The following is an 18,007-nucleotide window of genomic DNA, read 5'->3' on the forward strand; positions in this document are numbered from 1 at the left end:
TAATTAAATGGACACAATTTATATTAAGTGACTTTAACTAATATGTACTAAAACTTAAATTAATCATTTGATACAATTCACTTATTGTGTACATTGTATGTTTTACACTAAATCATATTAAATTAAATTAATGAAAATAAAGATGTTGTTATAGTGATGAAACATTTTTACAGTGTCGATACATGTATCTACCAAGTATGTAAATATTTCTATATATTTACTTTTGTGTGTTTATGTGTGAAGGACCTTATGCTCAAAAGTGGCAAAACGAAAAACGTAATTACTGCCACCAACAAGCCCAATCTTCTACCGATGCTTGAAGATCTGCAAAGGAGGTTTGTGAAATTTGAAGTTTATTCTTTTTAAGTAAACTCTATTTTTAAGAAGTTTGCATGGTCACAAGAGAGATGCATAAATAATTCTGTTGATTTCCTGTTGTTCATCCTAGACTTGCTGTATGTGAGAAAGCTCTAGCTAAATACCTGGAGACCAAGAGAATGGCTTTCCCGCGATTCTATTTCGTCTCTTCAGCAGACTTACTGGACATCCTTTCCAAGGGCAGACAGCCCAGACAGGTACTGCTGTAATAGTTTGGAATTAAGCTGAACTTGATTCAACTTTATATAACAGTCTGTCTATTAGTTTGAATTAGTTTGAAAGTTTAATTAGTTTCAGATTTCTCTAATTATACAGCTCATTTCAGTATTACAGTAATCCATAAACAGGTCAACTATAAAGTATGCAGTCTCTCCTGGTATTTGAAATAATGTGACTGAGATTCACGGAAATATATTTTACATTGTACCATATTTCCCCATCTCTCTTCTCATTTGCGTACAGTAACCTTTATCTCTGTGATTAAAGTTTTTCATCATCACTGTGATAATTCCAAGGGCAGTGCTTCTCTGTGAAATATCATTATGATAAAAAAAGAGAAAGATCTACAGTTGCATTGATTCTAACCCTGGCCACCTCCTTCTTTGAGCCGATCCTCCCACATATGTGCAGGTTTTCTCCTGAACCGTTCAACCAGAACAGGGTCAAAGTGCTTCATCTCGTTCTCATTGTACCTCGGTTATAATAAGAATTGCAAATATATCCACAATCATAATCATTATCTATGGATATGCCCATACTTAACCGTACATAACTGCTCAGATTGATTCATTTGTACACAGAGGTACTGTCTACAATATATTGTTCTGCGAAAGTAATGCTTTATGGTTCATTGCTTTTTAGGTTACCTGTCACCTGGGTAAGCTGTTTGACAGTATGACTGATCTGGAGTTTTCTGACAAGGAGGGGGGAAAGGCCACATCAGCGGTGGGAATGTTCAGCAGAGACAGAGAATATGTTTCATTCTATTCGCCGTGTGACTGCGTTGGACCGGTAAAACCCACATAAGCATCTAATTAAATCAAACTCGGATATTAAATAGTTGTAACTTTTTTTTTTTTTTTTTAAAGATAAAAGCAAAACTTTTTAAAAATATAAAAAATTATTTTATAAATAATTATATATATATATATATATATATATATATATATATATATATATATATATATATAAAATGTATATATTATGTATTATGTATATTAATATAAATATTATAATAAAATATAAAATATTAATCATTTATATGTAAAATACATTTAAAAAATACACAATTTTACCAATTAGGATCTCCCAGCATTTACAAAACATGGTCAGTGTCTGCTGAGACCATTTTGAGGTATTTTTATTGGTCTGTTTGTTTTTTAATATTTTGTATAAATAATTGGCCCTGATATAATACTAATCTGTCAATGATACGGTCAGATTATTCCTTATGGAGTGAGCTTTTCTTCTATCAGGTTGAGCTCTGGCTGAACTGTCTGGAGGATGTGATGAGGGAGGGATTGAGGAGGCACATAGCCGAGGCTGTGGTTGTCTACGAGGAACGCCCGCGAGAACACTGGGTCTTGGAGCTGCCGGCTCAGGTGGTCCTCACTGCCTCTCAGATCTGGTGGTCCGCCGACATGAATCTAGCATTCGAGCGGCTGGCTGAGGGTTTTGAGACGGCGCTCAGAGACTACAACAAGAAACAGGTCAGTCGATCTTATGTACTGTACGATATTGCACACTTTATTACACATTCCTAATTTTGAACAGACTGAATGAATGACAAAGAGTACATTCTTGTTCACAATCGAGACGTCTTTTTTGCAGTCGTGTGCACACGTGAGGCAATATTTAGGGAATCAAAAACTGTACAGCAATCAGAGTAGTCCATTTCACAAACAAATGACTCTTATGAACCAGTTCTTTTTAGTGAATCAAAAACATACACTGCCACCAATGTGATCAGGGTCACAAACAAATGACTCTTATGAGCTGGTTCTTTTTAATGAATTAAAAACATACAGCACAACCAGTGTAGTTTGATTTATGAACAACTGACTCTTATGAGCTCCTCTTTTAGTGAATCAAAGACAAATGGTGCATCCAGTGTAGTTCACAAACAAATGACTCTTATGAGTCAGTTATTTTTAGTGACTCAAAAACATATCACACATACAGTAAAGTATGTTTCATGAACAAATGGCTCTTATGAGCTGGTTCTTTTTAGTGAATGAATAACATACATTGCCACCAGTGCAGCGCAGTTCATGAACAAATGACTCTTAAGAGCTGGTTCTTTTTAGAGAATCAAAGACATACAGCGCAACAAGTGTAGTGCGATTCAGAAACCAATGACTCTTAAAACACTTTAATTTTGAACAGGAGAGTTATAAGATCCTAAAAGTCACTTCCTCCTACTGTAAATAGACCTTTTACCTTTCTAGGTAGTGCTAGACTTCCTATTTTCAAGCACAGATAGAGCACATCTCTAATATGAACTAGGCAATGATGAAGCCGTTGAAAAAACACTCCACTCCTTCATTGTAAGTATGATGAAGCGAATAGTGCTGATCCATGTAGACTGCCACGAGCATGTCCATATCATCCCTGCAGCGTCAGTATCTGTCATGAAAAGCAGGGAAGGTTAGCGCGTCCTTGGCCGGCGTTTGAATAATCTGCCTCTTTCCCTTCAAGCCCCTGATTGGAGTTGCTGTCAGACAGCATGGGGTGATAAATGCAGTACAACCTAAGCTGCTTTTACACCAAATACAGGCAGGAAGATTACATCTCATTTGCCTGTCTGTGACAGGGATCCACAGTATCGCCTATTAACCGCCTCCCCCCAACTCACACACACACATATTGACCCAGCACTCTCATTCATTGTCACACACACACCAGCTGGCCGCTCTTATTCATAGTCAAACAGTCTTACACACTTGCAGTTCCCCCCAGCATTGATAAATGAGCTCAGTGCTTATTTGGCCTCCCAACTGGAATATATGACCTTGCTCCATAAACGTGGGGGGATTTCTCTGATGAACACATGACCCTGAGCCCCTGTCAGCGCAGTTATTACCATCCACTTCTCTCTGGCATGTAAATTGATATAATTACTGTAAGCAGGGGCCACAAAGCTCACTGTATGCTCTCACAAGCCATCATTGTGCCCTCTGAATCTGAAATATCTGCCCTACTTCTCCAGATTGCCCAGTTAAACTCCTTGATAAACATGTTATTGGGGGAACTGAACCCGGGTGACAGGCAAAAGATCATGACCCTGTGCACCATAGATGTTCACGCCAGAGATGTGGTCTCCAAACTCATCGCTCAGAAGGTTGGGTCATGTTTACTGCACCTCGTAAATAATGATCATGTTGACTAAAGGATGCTCTGTTTCCTTGTTTTAATCATTTAGTTGTGTTTGGCACTCTTAGATCTTCAGTCATTATGTTAATGGGCTTTAAATTGACAAGCAGTAATTGATTAATTAATTGAGTTGGGAGCATTTAGACTTGCTTTTTCAGAGTAGCTTTATTAAATGTTTGAGGCTGTCTTTACCCAGGTGAGCAGTGCTCAGGCGTTTGCCTGGGTTTCTCAGCTCCGCCACAGCTGGGATGAGGAGCAAAACCACTGCTTCATCAACATCTGCGACGCCCAGTTTCGTTATTCCTACGAATACCTGGGAAACACACCTCGTCTGGTCATTACACCTCTCACAGACAGGTACCTTATCAGCTAATGATCTCTGAGCAAGTCAAGAACTTCTTTTATTTATTTATTTATTTATCACATGAGCCAATATTTTATTCACAACTGAACATAGATAACATAACAAATGTTTAAACAGAGAAATTTTTACACTTTTATCCATTAAATGAGCTCATTTCAAATTTGATGCCTGCTACAGGTCTCCAAAAAGTTGGCACGGGGGCAACAAATGGCTGAAAAAGCAAGAAATTTTGAAAAGATTCAGCTAGGAGAACATAGCAACTAATTAAGTTAATTGATTTAATGTAACATGTAATATGTAACAGGTCTGTAACATGATTAGCTATAAAAGGAATGTCTTAAAGAGGCAGAGTCTCTCAGAAGTAAAGATGGGCAGAGGCTCTCCAATCTGTGAAAGAGTGCGTAAAAAGATTATGGAAAACAGTGTTCCTCAATGTCAAATTGCAAAGGCTATGCAAATCTCATCATCTACAGTGCATAACATCATCAAAAGATTCAGAGAAACTGAAGAAATCTCTGTGCGTAAGGTACAAGGCCGAAGACCTTTATTGGATGCCCGTGGTCTTCGAGCCCTCAGACGACACTGCATCACTCATCGGCATGATTGTGTCAATGACTTTACTAAATGGGCCCAGGAATACTTCCAGAAACCACTGTCGGTAAACAAAATCCGCCGTGCCATCTGCTGATGCCAACTAAAGCTCTATCATGCAAAAAGGAAGCCATGGTCCAGAAGCGCCGTCGTGTCCTGTGGGCCAAGGCTCATTTAAAATGGACTGTTTCAAAGTGGAAAAGTGGTCTATAGTCAGACGAGTTCAAATTTGACATTCTTGTTGGAAATTACGGATGCCGTGTCTTCCGGGCTAAAAAGGAGGGAGACCTTCCAGCGTGTTATCAGCGTTCTCAGTTCAAAAGCCAACATCTCTGATGGTATGGGGGTGCATAAGTGCATACGGTATGGGCAGCTTGCATGTTTTGGAAGGCACTATGAATGCTGTAAGGTATATAAAGGTTTTAGAGCAACATATGCTCCCCTCCAGATGACGTCTATTTCAGCAGGACAATGCAAAACCACATACGCAGCTATTACAACAGCATGGCTTCGTCATAGAAAAGTCCGGGTGCTGAATTGGCCTGCCTGCAGTCCAGATCTTTCACCTATAGAGAACATTTGGCGCATCATTAAATGAAAGACGACCACGAACTCTTCAGCAGCTGGAAACCTATATCAGGCAAGAATGGGACCAAATTCCAACACCAAAACTCCAGAAACTCATAACCTCAATGCTCAGATGTCTTCAAACTGTTTTGAAAAGAAGAGGAGATGCGACACCATGGTAAACATGCCCCCATCCCAACTATTTTGAGACATGTAGCAGGCATCAAATTTGAAATGAGCTCATTTTGTGCATATAATTGTAAAATTTCTCAGTTTAAACATTTGTTATGTTATCTATGTTCTATTATGAATAAAATTATTCATTTGAAAGTCTTTTAGTTTTCATTTTATTCAAATTTAAAAAACGTCCCAACATTTCCAGAAATTCGTAATCTGATAACTTAATGCACATTACTTGTAATGCGTTACACCAACAATGAATGTAAAATTATGAAGCTGCCTTACCATAACTGTTTTTATTCATTGTTTAATTTTGCCGTTTTTAATTGCAGGTGCTATATAACACTGACTCAGTCACTGCACTTGACTATGAGCAGTGCTCCAGCAGGACCAGCTGGCACAGGAAAGACTGAAACCACTAAAGACCTGGGCAGAGCTCTGGGAGTCATGGTGTACGTCTTCAACTGCTCTGAGCAGATGGACTATAAGGTAGATATACCAGCAGAGAGGGGACTCAGCCACCACAGCACAATTACGAGTGTATTTTCAGTTCAGATGAGCTCCTAATGCATATAATTACTTTGCCGAACAGGATTCTGCCTCTTAATTGAAAGAAATCAATGACTGATCTGTTTAAAACTTTATCACAGTTGGCTGATGTTTTGGAAGTTCTTCTCCTTAACCAATGTTGGTTTAGTTCTGTTAAGTCTTTAAAAGAGGACACAGTGAAGTGTTTCCTTGACTTGTTTTGCTGTTCAGTCCATAGGGAACATCTTTAAAGGCCTGGCACAAACTGGAGCTTGGGGCTGCTTTGATGAATTTAACCGAATAGCTGTAGAAGTGCTATCAGTGGTGGCAGTACAGGTGAAGACCATACAGGATGCCATTCGCAACAAGAGGAAGAGGCAAGTGTTTTTTATTTAAATTTTTATATCTTCTGAATGGTTAACATGATTTGTTGTCATGTTTTACCCATTGTCCTCTGCAGGTTTCTCTTCCTAGATGAAGAAATTAGCTTGAAACCCTCTGTTGGGATCTTCATCACAATGAACCCTGGATATGCTGGACGAACTGAGCTACCAGAGAACCTCAAAGCTCTTTTCAGGTATAGCTTGATCTGAATAGACATATATAAATATATAGAAACAATTTACCAAACAAGCAAAGAAATTAGATAGTGTGTTTTATGGAGTTAAAAAATTTGTTGACAAGATATTTTTTATTTAGTCATCAATGAAGATGAGATGTAAAATATTCATTGTGCCGATAATGATAAATATTATAGTATGTGTATCTATGTAGGTGTGTGTGCTTTTGTGTGTTTGTGGTCCTGGCAAACCCTACGTTGTGGGGACATTTTGTCAACAAATTTTTAACTCCATAAAACACACTTTAGCTAATGTCTTTGCTTTATAAAAAAGCAAAGAAAGGATGGCAATACCAGAAATCGTTGTCCTTGTGGGGACATTTTTTGGTCCACACGAGGAAAACAGCTTATAAATCATACTTTTGAAAATGTAAAAATGCTGAAAGTTTTCTGTGAAGTTTGTGTTTAGGGGTAGGTTTAGGGTCAGGGGATAAAACATACAGTTTATACAGTATAAAAATCATTATGTCTATGGAAAGTCTCCATAAAACATGGAAACCCAATATGTGTGTGTACATATACAGTTGCAAGAAAAAGTATGTGAACCACTTGCAGAATTTGTGAAAATGTGAAAAATTTTAACAAAATAAGAGAGATCATACAAAACGCATGTTATTTTTCATTTAATACTATCCCAAGTAAGATATTTTACATAAAAGATGTTTACATATAATCCATAAGACAAAAAAAAAATAGCTGAATTTATTAAAATTACCCCATTCAAAAGTTTGTGAACCATTGATTCTTAATACTGTGTGTGGTTACCTGGATGATCTACGACTTTTTTTTTTGTTTTGTGATGGTTGTTCATTCTTGTTTGTTCTGAGCAGTTAAACTGAGCTCTGTTCTTCAGAAAAATCCTCCAGGTCCTGCAGATTCTTCAGTTTTCAAGGATTTTTTGCATATTTGAACCCTTTACAGCAGTGACTGAATGATTTTGAGATCTGTCTATTCACACTGAGGACAACTGAGGGACTCAAACACAACTAATAAAAAAGGTTCAAACATTCACTGATGCTCCAGAATTAAACACGATGCATTAAGAGTCAGGGGGTGAAAAATTTTGAACAGGATGAAGATGTACAAATTTAGTTTAAATATCAATTTTTTTTCATTTAGTACTGCCCTTCGGAAGCAACAGAAGATACTTACATGTTTCCCAGAAGTCAAATTAAGTACAATTTACCTTGATCTTCAAATTCAAAAAGTTTTCACCCCCTGGCTCTTAATGCATCATGTTTCCTTCTGGAGCATCAGTGAATGTTTGAACCTTTTTTAATAGTTGTGTTTGAGTGCCTCAGTTAGCCTCAGTGTGAAAAGACGGATCTCAAAATCATTCAGTCATTGCTGTAAAGGGTTCAAATATGCAAAAAATCCTTGAAAACTGAAGAATCTGCAGGACCTGGAGATTTTTTCTGAAGAACAGAGCTCAGTTTAACTGCTCAGGACAAACAAGAGACTCATGAAGAACCATCACAAAACAAACAAACAGTCGTAGATCATCCAGGTAACCACACACAGTATTAAGAATCAAGGGTTCACATACCTTTGAACTGGGTCATTTTAATAAATTCAGCTATTTTTTTGTCTTGTTGATTATATGTAAACATCTTTTATGTAAAATATCTTACTCAGGACAGTACTAAATAAAAAATAACATGCATTTTGTATGATCTCTCTTATTTTGTTAAAATTATTCACATTTTCACAGATTCTGCAAGTGGTTCACATACTTTTTCTTGCAACTGTATTATACAACTACATACATACAACTTTGTCATACAACTATATTTTTTAGTCAACTAAAAATAGACTAAAATGAATTAATATGACATGCCAAAAGCTGCGCAACAAATGGCGAACTAGCACACATAGTGTCAAGTTGTGTTTAATGTCACATATTGTGTAAAAAAGATGAGGTCCTCTCTCTAAATGCTGTATCAGCAGTGTATAGAGAAGTTCACGAATGCCATGATTGCTGTGTTTTGCAGGCCTTGTGCCATGGTGGTTCCTGACATGGAGCTGATCTGTGAGATCATGCTAATGTCTGAGGGATTTCAGAGTGCTCAGATTCTGGGCAACAAGTTCATCACCCTCTACAGGCTCTGTAAGGAGCTGCTCTCTAAACAGGTACATTGACCCGTGAAGGTGCAGTACAGGAAAACCACTTGTCCTGTTTGTGTCTGCTTATAAACTACATGTATTCTCTGCTGTAGGACCACTATGACTGGGGTTTGCGTTCTGTCAAACCTGTCCTGGTGGTTGCTGGAGCTCTCAAAAGAGCAGATCGGACTAGACCAGAAGATCAGGTGATGAAAATTTGTTTATGTGCTTGATGTTTAGCTCTTTAGATCCAGCAGCCATGGGTTTTGACACTCTGACTTCCTGTTACATTATAAAGGTGTTGATGCAGGCTTTGAGAGATTTCAACATGCCAAAGATTGTTTCGGAAGATGTTCCGGTGTTCCTTGGTCTGATTAGAGATTTGTTCCCTGGTTTGGAGGTGGAAAGGCAGACTGATGCAGAGTTTGAGCAGATAGTCCGACAGACGAGTCTAGAGTTAAAGCTTCAACCCGAGGACACATTTATTCTGAAAGTAAGACTCTCTCCGCACACTTCATCATCATTTGTGTTTAACATTAAGTTATCATACTGTTTTAGATCCCTTGTTAACCTCTTATTTTATTGTTTTTGTCCTTTTTAATGATAATGTATGAAGGTTGTTCAGCTTGAGAAGCTTTTATCTGTTCATCAATCAGTGTTTGTGGTTGGTGATGCTGGGACTGGAAAAAGCCAGGTCAGTAGACACTCCACATGAATACAAACTATTACCTGTTTCCCATAGTCCAGTTTTGAATGAATCTATTGAGTGTTGAATAAATGCACTAATTACTGGTATTCTGTTTTACGAGACAGTTAGCTCCCAAGACAAGACGAGACATGAGATTGAGTTCATGAGAATGAGATGATATTTTTACACAGTATTTTTAAGAAATCCTCAATGACAAAATACATGACTAGAAGAGTAGTCGGCATGTGCATTTGAAATGTTTTAACTAATCACCTGGTAATGAATGTCATTTCAGTTCTACTTTCTGGCAAAGATAGCTTTCATATTGGGAGATATTTGCATGCATCAGGGAGGCGCTTTCAAAATCGCGCTTGAATGCGCGCTCGCGTTTTACTTTTGATTTTGCGCGTACTCTGTGAATAGGGAGCGCACATTCTACAAGATAAGACATTTGTCAAACTCTTAGGTTCTGTTGTGCATTGAATCCTCCGCCATGGTCTTGTCAGTCATCTCGTCACTTACTCAGTGAACTGCTGCACTATGTATGACTCATGTTGGATGAGCTGGATGGAACTGATGCGACCATTTTTATTTCTATAAAAAGCAAAACAACAGTGGAGGCATAATGTAAACATAGCAGTGGCATATTCTGTCACCCTCACACTCCGTTATGGCAATATCGCGACATAGCTTTTCACCTCGATGAGAAATCTTGTCACTTTAATCTCGCGAGATCTCGTGGCATGAGATCTTGTAACACCCCTAATAAATAGTTATATATAATAATTAATAATAAAATGGCTTTGTAAAAAGAGATTTTACAGGGGTAGAATTACATGAATGACATTTTTAAATATTAAAATATTTACATACAGTCAAAACAAAATGTATTCAGACACCTTGAACATTTCATTCATTAATACAGTTTATTCACTATAGTTTAAAAAAATGGTAATAAAATATGACAAGATCTCAGAGTTAAGCTGTGTCAGAAAAAATTAATCTTAATTATGTCAGATAACACTTAAGCAAAACATGGTCAGGTCAAAGTGTCTGAATAATTTTTGGTCCCAAATTTTTATCAATTTTACTGGTAGTCCACTGTATGAAGAATTTTTGGGTATAATATGTCACAGTTTACTTTATTTTGCTATCCTCACTTACATATATGAACTATGATGTCCTGCACCCACTAGTAAAAATATATAAAAAATCATATCTAGTGTCTGAGTAATTTTTGGTTTGATATTATATGTTATAATTTTTTCAGTCTTTTTGGTCACACTGATGTGTGGAGCAACCTAAATAACTGCAGTATAATTTAAATATTGTTCAGTAGTAATATATTTAATATTTATTTGTGCACATTTCTTCAGTTTCACAACTATAACGACTAAAATTGTATTGCCATTTGAATATTGCAATCTGAATATTAGCAAATAATTGTGGTATATTGGATATTATTAATCGATTTTTTATATATATATATATATATATATATATATATATATATATATATATATATTTATTACTATATATATATATATATTTATTACTATATATATATATATATATTTATTACTAATATATATATATATATATATATATATATATATATATAATTTATAGTAATAAATTTATGCTAAATTCTTTAGTTTCACACGATCTGATCTATAACAACTAAAATGTTTTGCCATTACACAAATATAAAAATTAAAGAGTTAGTAAATTTAAAGTGTGCAATAATCACAGTAAAATAAATAATCACAGAACACATGCAAAAAATCATGATCAGAACAAATAATCATGAATAGATGATTATGTAATAATCGTGACAGGCCTACTCTGTCCCTAAACAGATCCTGAGAACTCTTCACAAAACCTACTTCAACATGGGAAGGAAGCCTTTCTGGAACGATCTGAACCCCAAAGCAATAAGCGGTGGTGAACTGTTTGGATCCTTTCATCCAGCCACTCGGGAATGGAAAGATGGTACATCAGCATCCAGTGTTTTGTAGAGCTGATCCTGTCCAATTCACAGTACATAACTTACTGTTTAGACATGAGATCCATTCTCCCCGGTAAGACTTTGAGATTGTAAATCTTTTCATGTGGCAGGTTTATTGTCACATTTCATGCGGGATCAAGCCAGTAACTCTCACTCTGGGCCGAAGTGGATTGTTCTGGATGGAGACATTGACCCCATGTGGATTGAGTCTCTCAACACTGTAATGGATGACAACAAGGTACCCTGCACAGTTTGTGCATGTTTTTTATGGGAACATTTGCATTCAGTTGATTAATTTGAAGCATTAACCTTACATGATTGAAATATTTAAACACGCCACTGAACAAAACCAAATACAATTTTGTATTGTTGTTGCAGCAAACAATGAATTATGAATATTGGCAATGATAAAGTTATGTTGAGCATGTCTGTGCAGGTTCTTACTCTGGCTAATAATGAACGTATCCCACTCACCCCCTCGATGAGACTACTGTTTGAGATCAGCCACCTGAAACATGCCACTCCTGCCACCGTGTCCCGAGCTGGCATCCTGTACATCAATGCCCAAGAGCTTAGCTGGAACCTGTGAGAAATTCACTCAATTCACTTTCTGTGCAAGAGTTCAAAATATATACCATCTAATTCATAGTGGTTAACATTTGTGAAGGATTTAGACTTAGGTGAACAACCTCTTTTTCTTCCATGTCTAGGTGTGTTACGAGTTGGATTGATCGGAGGGAGAGACAAACCGAGAGAGCACACCTGACCATTCTGTTTGACAAATACGTCCCTCGCTGTATCGAAAAAATGAGAAGCTCCTTTAAGACAATTATTCCTATTCCTGAGAACAGCTTGGTTCAGGTATACCATTCACACAGATATACTCATTCATATAGGCCCATACTCTGCATTTAAATCTTTACTGATGTCTCTCTCTTTCTCTCTCTCTCTCTCAGACGCTGTGCACCCTGTTGGATTGCCTGTTAACTCCTGAGAACATTCTGGCAGACTCTCCACGAGAATTCTATGAAATATACTTTGTGTTCGCCTGTGTGTGGGCATTTGGTGGAGCCACATTCCAGGATCAGGTATTTAGGTTTTTGTTTTGCTTTGCTTTGCTTTGCTTTGCTTTGCTTTGCTTTGCTTTGCTTCGCTTCAACCGGAATTGAGAAAAACATTTTCTCATGCTTATAGAAAAGTGTAAGATTATCCCAAACATAAAATATATACAGTGGTTGCCAAAAGTGGTGTCCGGGGGGGTATGTTTATTTTCAATGACCCTACAAGTTTGAGTAAACAATCAAAATATGAATAAAATATTTTATATTTTTTAAACATTTTAAATATGAGGGAAGAGCAAAACACTAAACTTGGTTAAGGTATTCATCTGACAAAATTATTTGGCAAAAAAAGGCAACCTACAGCTACAGGTTTTATTTTACTATGCAAAAAGAATGCATAGAAAAATAAAATCTCACAGGAAAAATCATACATTGACTACAACATAATCAGTTATTAATATATTGTTCATTCTCCCTTATTTTTGCATTTGTTCATAATTTCTTTGTATGACACCCTGGCCAGAAATGATGTCTGGACAATTAAAAGTAAAATAAAACCATTGACTCCAAGCACAACTACACAACATGCTTACAAAACTGTTATTTTTGTTAATGTTTGAATATACATATATATATATATATATAAAATTAAGGGCATGTAGCAAATAATAATCTAAATGGTTACAGTACTTATAATTTCTCACAGCTCCATGACTATCGGGCCGAGTTCAGCCAGTGGTGGATCAAAGAGATGAAGAGTGTGAAGTTTCCTGTCCAGGGTTCTGTTTTTGACTACTACTTAGATCCTCATTCTAGACGCTTCCTGCCATGGACTGACAGGATGCCCGCATTTGAGATGGACCCTGATACACCTTTGCAGGTGACACTAATACACTAATACTTCCTGTTACATACAGAACAACATGGCGTGAACATATTCTTTACAGCACAGTATATTTCTTTGTGATCCTCTGAGAAAATTCTCCTGAGAAATTTCACTCTCACAGAGAACCACTTTAATTTCAGAATAATGGCATGCTAATTTAGTGCAGTTAGTGCATTAGAGTGGGTCAGTGAACAGATACAGAGAAAACAACCTCCCTCCATCATGAGCTGAACCTGCAGTCAGAGGAGTTTTGGATCTGATTACCATTCAAAGTAATCAGAATTATGCAAGTGTGTGTGAGGCCATTGTCTCTGTTTTTATTCTTGGAAGATAAAGACTTAATGTTGATAATAGGGTAGTCATAGTGATGAACTGGACCTACAGGTTTGTCGTGTCTCACTGTAGAACTTGTTCTAAAAGTTCACAGAAGTTCAGTCAAAGTGCTCTTGCAAAGTATCCCACTGATTTTCCTGAAATACAAGTATTTAAGAATAATGGTGTAATAGTGTAAGAGCTCTGATCATTTTTTGCACATTTAAAAAAAAAAACTTTTTATTTCTAATCACTTATTAAACATTGGATAAACAATAATATATACACCAGCATTCAAAAATTTGTGGTCGGTATGATGTTTTTAAATGTTTCTACTTGAATATATATTTAAATGTTGTTTATACCTGTGATGGCAAAGCTGAATTCAATAAGAGTATTGATTCTTATCAATAAATAAATAAATAAATACAAATCTTACTGACCCCAAACTTTTGAAAGGTATTTAAATTAATGAAATGGAATGGTTTAAAGTTTTTTGTTTGTTTGTTTGTTTGTTTTTATGAGGGTTCCTTAACTATTATTTAATTTTAACAGCTTTATGTATTCCAGGGGTTCTCAACTCTGTCCCTGAGGTCCAATTTCCTGCAGAGTTTAACTCCAACCTTGATCAAACTCACCTGTCTATAACTTTCTAGCAATCCTGAAGACCTTGATTAGCTTGTTCAGGTGTGTTTGATTAGGGTTGGAGCTAAATGTGGAGCTAATTTATTGTTTTAGATTAGCTGAATATGTTTTGAATGATGAAATGCCTTTTTTTCCCCTACTCTCTTTGTGTACAGGCTGTGTTAGTCCCAACAGTCGAGACGGTCAGGCTGCAGTATTTCATGGGCATGTTGCTGGAGACGTCTCAGCCTCTTATGCTGGTCGGGGGAGCAGGCACTGGGAAGTCTGCTCTGGTCAGGAACCTTCTGGAAACACTACCAGAGAACTTTATAACTGCAAAAGTTCCCCTTCACTTTTATACCACTGCGTCCATGCTGCAATGTAAGTGTGACAGTGCATTTCTTCACATTTCTCTAAAGAGAACATGTTTTTATATGTGTAGAACAGCCCCTCCTTGTGGTCCATATGCAAAATTTCACTCCATCCGGTGGTGGTACAGTAATAATAGATCAGTTTATTCAGTGATTCCAACCCACATATTTTAGTCAAAAAATTCAGAGAATCTGCCCTTATGGACTGACAATAATATTTCAAATATATATCAGCAGTTTGTAACACTGTGTAACTTCTTAATCTCACTTGCATTAGTCATAGGATTTCTTTGAAAATCATGCTATATGAAATGTTGTAGTTAAAGTCCTTTTGAAACAACACTTTATGTTGCAATTATTATCAGGGGCTTTGGAGAAACCTCTGGAGAGGAAGGCTGGTAAGAGTTTTGCACCCCCTGGAAACAAGAGACTCATCTATTTCATTGATGACATGAACATGGCAGCTGTGGACAGTTATGGGACCTCTCAGCCACACGCTCTCATTCGCCAGCATCTGGATTACAAGCACTGGTTACGTGGCATCAAAGTTTCATTCATTTATTCCACTTAGGAGAGATACTATTTCTCAATATTATTTGTCCCTCTTGTTTCTAGGTATGACAGACAAAAGTTAACAGTGAAAGACATACACAACACCCATTATGTCTGTTGTATGAATCCAACATCTGGGAGTTTCACAATTAACCCCAGACTGCAGGTATTTGAGTTTCTCCTGTAGGAGCTTCTTTATTGCACATACACACTGCGCGTTTACCAGGATTGTGCAGCATGCAGAACAGAATTGAAAATTATTATCAAGTAGAATTATAATGGAATGAAGTTAAAAATAATCTACACTTTAAGTGTAGTTTTTAATGATGCATTTTTGTATAAATTATACAAAATATAAACCTGTTATCATATGTACCACATATTTGGAATTTGCAAATATTATTAATGCCACCTGTTGAAATGTGTATTAATGAATATTTGTGAAAAATAAATGCTTAAAATAATAAAATAATTTATTTAATATATAATCAATAAATAATGCAATAAATAATGCAATAAATTATGTCAATATTAATATCATAAAGATATCTGCATAAAATGTTGTGGACCGTTTGTTGTATTGTATTTTTACAGTTGTGAAAATTGTTTGAATATTAATTTAATATTAATATATATATATATATTACAAATAAATTAAATATATTCAATTTTTGTGTTAATATATATTAAACATGAATTATCAAGGAGTAAATGGGCATAATTAGTCAAAAATAATTATTTGCTTGAGTAACAAAATAAAACAAAAAAAAGTAGTAATTTTCCCTTCTTTTATTCCAATTCAATATCCTGTGGGTCGTGGCCAATTAAATTCAAACTCATGAATTCAAAAGGAGCCAGTTTTAAAATCTGAACCCTGTGTCCGCTGGGAGTAATGTGTTGATAAAAAAATGTTGAATTATATTAAAAGAGATTGTGGTAAAAAAAAAAAGTGTAGTAAAAAAGAAAGCTTATTTTATTTTAGATAATATGAAAATCACGTTTCTTCATCAGAGGCATTTCACAGTGTTGGCGGTCAGCACACCCAGCCGTGAGACCCTCAGCTCCATGTTTGGCCCTATCCTGGGCTTCCACCTGCAGAGGTTGCCGTTCATCCCAGCTGTGGTGAGCAGTGGTCGAGCAGTGGTGAGAGCGGCCGTAGCCCTCCATGACCGGGTACTCCAGCACTTCCTTCCCACCTCCATCAAGTTTTACTGTCTGTTCAACCTGTGGGATCTCTCTCGGCTGTTTCAGGTAAGTATTCCCTCTGTGCTCAGTCATTTAAACTTGAAATATGTTGAATTAACCAACACTTACCTATGTATGTATGTGCACCTAGGGTCTCCTGTTCTCCAGGCCAGAGTGTGTTAGACAGGGTGCGGATCTGGTTCGACTTTGGATCCATGAATCCAGAAGAGTATATTCAGATCGCTTTTCTGAACCATCCGACCTTCAGCTATTCCATAGGTTTCAGATGGATATTGCACGACAAACCTCAGAGGTAAATCAGCAAAACAAGATGTGTTTGCTGCTGTTTTTAACTTGTTTTTTATTTCCAAAAAGGGTTTTTTTTTTTTTTTTTTTTTTTTTCAGTTCTTTTTGAGAAAACATTTTTAATTAAAAAAATGCATATAATAAAAATACATATTTTTGACATATAGCTGTTTTTTTTCTCCAAGCATATTTGTGACAGACAGGTGAAACTGGCCATTGTAGCTTGTATGAGAACTTGTAGCATCATACAAGATGACTCAATGAACCCTCAATAAATTGGTATCTTCCACACTTTGTGTTTACACTGCAAGGCTTAAATGACTTAAGTTAATGCACTTAAAGCTTCAGTTAATGCACAGATCTGATCTTTTGACCATATCTGAATTTTTTTTTTTTTTTTTTTTTTTTTTTTCCCTCCCACCTGTTTACATTCACTTTAGACACAACTATTATCTGATATATGTGTGCATTAATCCCCTCCTAAAATGATTCTGCTGGTGATAATTTTACTATGTGCCATGGTTGACCCTCAAGTTTTGAATGCCTGTGCTTTTAAAATTATTTATATAGTTCACATCGAATGATTAATTGCCATGATTAATTGCCAGCATGGATAAGTTAAAAGCTGTCATGGATGTATACAGTGCAAAATTTGACTGAACAGATATATACAGGAAAATAATGGTAATTTTAGTTTGTTATTTTATCTAAAGTTCATTTAGATCTGAAGTGAACTAAAGTAGCGTTGTAAGATTACATTTATTTGAATGAATTCAAATGAATTAAAGAGAGAGAGAGAGAGAGAGAGAGAGAGAGAGAGAGAGGGAGAGATTGTAGGTGTGAATAATATATTACATTAATATAATAATGTAATATAAAAAACAAAGAAATAAATAACAATAGCTGTGTTTACTGTACATGGACCCTAATAATCCATTTGTAATCGGACTAGTAGCACCATCGGAATAAAAAAAAGTCACATGTAACCACATCAATCTGAATGAACTGGCCAAATCCGATTGAAAAATCATTCAGATTGTAAGGGGTGGTTTAAACCTTTTCTAATCCGTTCGATAGTACATGTAAACATTTGCTCGAATTTAAAACCAAAACTGGAAAGTTCTGTACATGCATGTACAATGATGTAGAAATGGCGTAATAACGTATGACACGTGGAACGAGCTGTAGTTGTTGTTGAATACAGTGTAATAATTGACTGTTGTGTCATTCTAAAATTCTCATTCCACTCATCGCCTGTGAAGTGCCGCAGGACAATGTCGTCCCAGCAGTCCTCTGCTTCGGACTCTCATCC

General features: G+C 36.3%; 1 protein-coding gene across 1 annotated transcript in view; it reads left to right on the forward strand.

The window, feature by feature from the left end:
- Positions 1-18,007, forward strand: part of LOC127497465 (dynein axonemal heavy chain 11) — a 79,830-nt gene that overhangs the window by 16,743 nt on the left and 45,080 nt on the right. The window contains exons 27-50 of the mRNA XM_051865939.1: positions 244-335; positions 449-575; positions 1,240-1,389; positions 1,854-2,087; positions 3,587-3,718; positions 3,947-4,107; positions 5,785-5,941; positions 6,212-6,357; positions 6,441-6,557; positions 8,591-8,729; positions 8,816-8,908; positions 9,001-9,195; positions 9,319-9,396; positions 11,250-11,382; positions 11,509-11,636; positions 11,835-11,983; positions 12,109-12,259; positions 12,355-12,486; positions 13,166-13,339; positions 14,458-14,662; positions 15,018-15,183; positions 15,268-15,370; positions 16,216-16,455; positions 16,541-16,702. Coding sequence (XP_051721899.1) covers positions 244-335; positions 449-575; positions 1,240-1,389; positions 1,854-2,087; positions 3,587-3,718; positions 3,947-4,107; positions 5,785-5,941; positions 6,212-6,357; positions 6,441-6,557; positions 8,591-8,729; positions 8,816-8,908; positions 9,001-9,195; positions 9,319-9,396; positions 11,250-11,382; positions 11,509-11,636; positions 11,835-11,983; positions 12,109-12,259; positions 12,355-12,486; positions 13,166-13,339; positions 14,458-14,662; positions 15,018-15,183; positions 15,268-15,370; positions 16,216-16,455; positions 16,541-16,702 — 3,564 coding nt within the window. The remainder of the gene's footprint in view (positions 1-243; positions 336-448; positions 576-1,239; positions 1,390-1,853; positions 2,088-3,586; positions 3,719-3,946; positions 4,108-5,784; positions 5,942-6,211; positions 6,358-6,440; positions 6,558-8,590; positions 8,730-8,815; positions 8,909-9,000; positions 9,196-9,318; positions 9,397-11,249; positions 11,383-11,508; positions 11,637-11,834; positions 11,984-12,108; positions 12,260-12,354; positions 12,487-13,165; positions 13,340-14,457; positions 14,663-15,017; positions 15,184-15,267; positions 15,371-16,215; positions 16,456-16,540; positions 16,703-18,007) is intronic.

The sequence above is a fragment of the Ctenopharyngodon idella genome, chromosome 16 (genome assembly GCF_019924925.1).
Source record: "Ctenopharyngodon idella isolate HZGC_01 chromosome 16, HZGC01, whole genome shotgun sequence".
NCBI classification, from domain to species: Eukaryota; Metazoa; Chordata; class Actinopteri; order Cypriniformes; family Xenocyprididae; genus Ctenopharyngodon; species Ctenopharyngodon idella.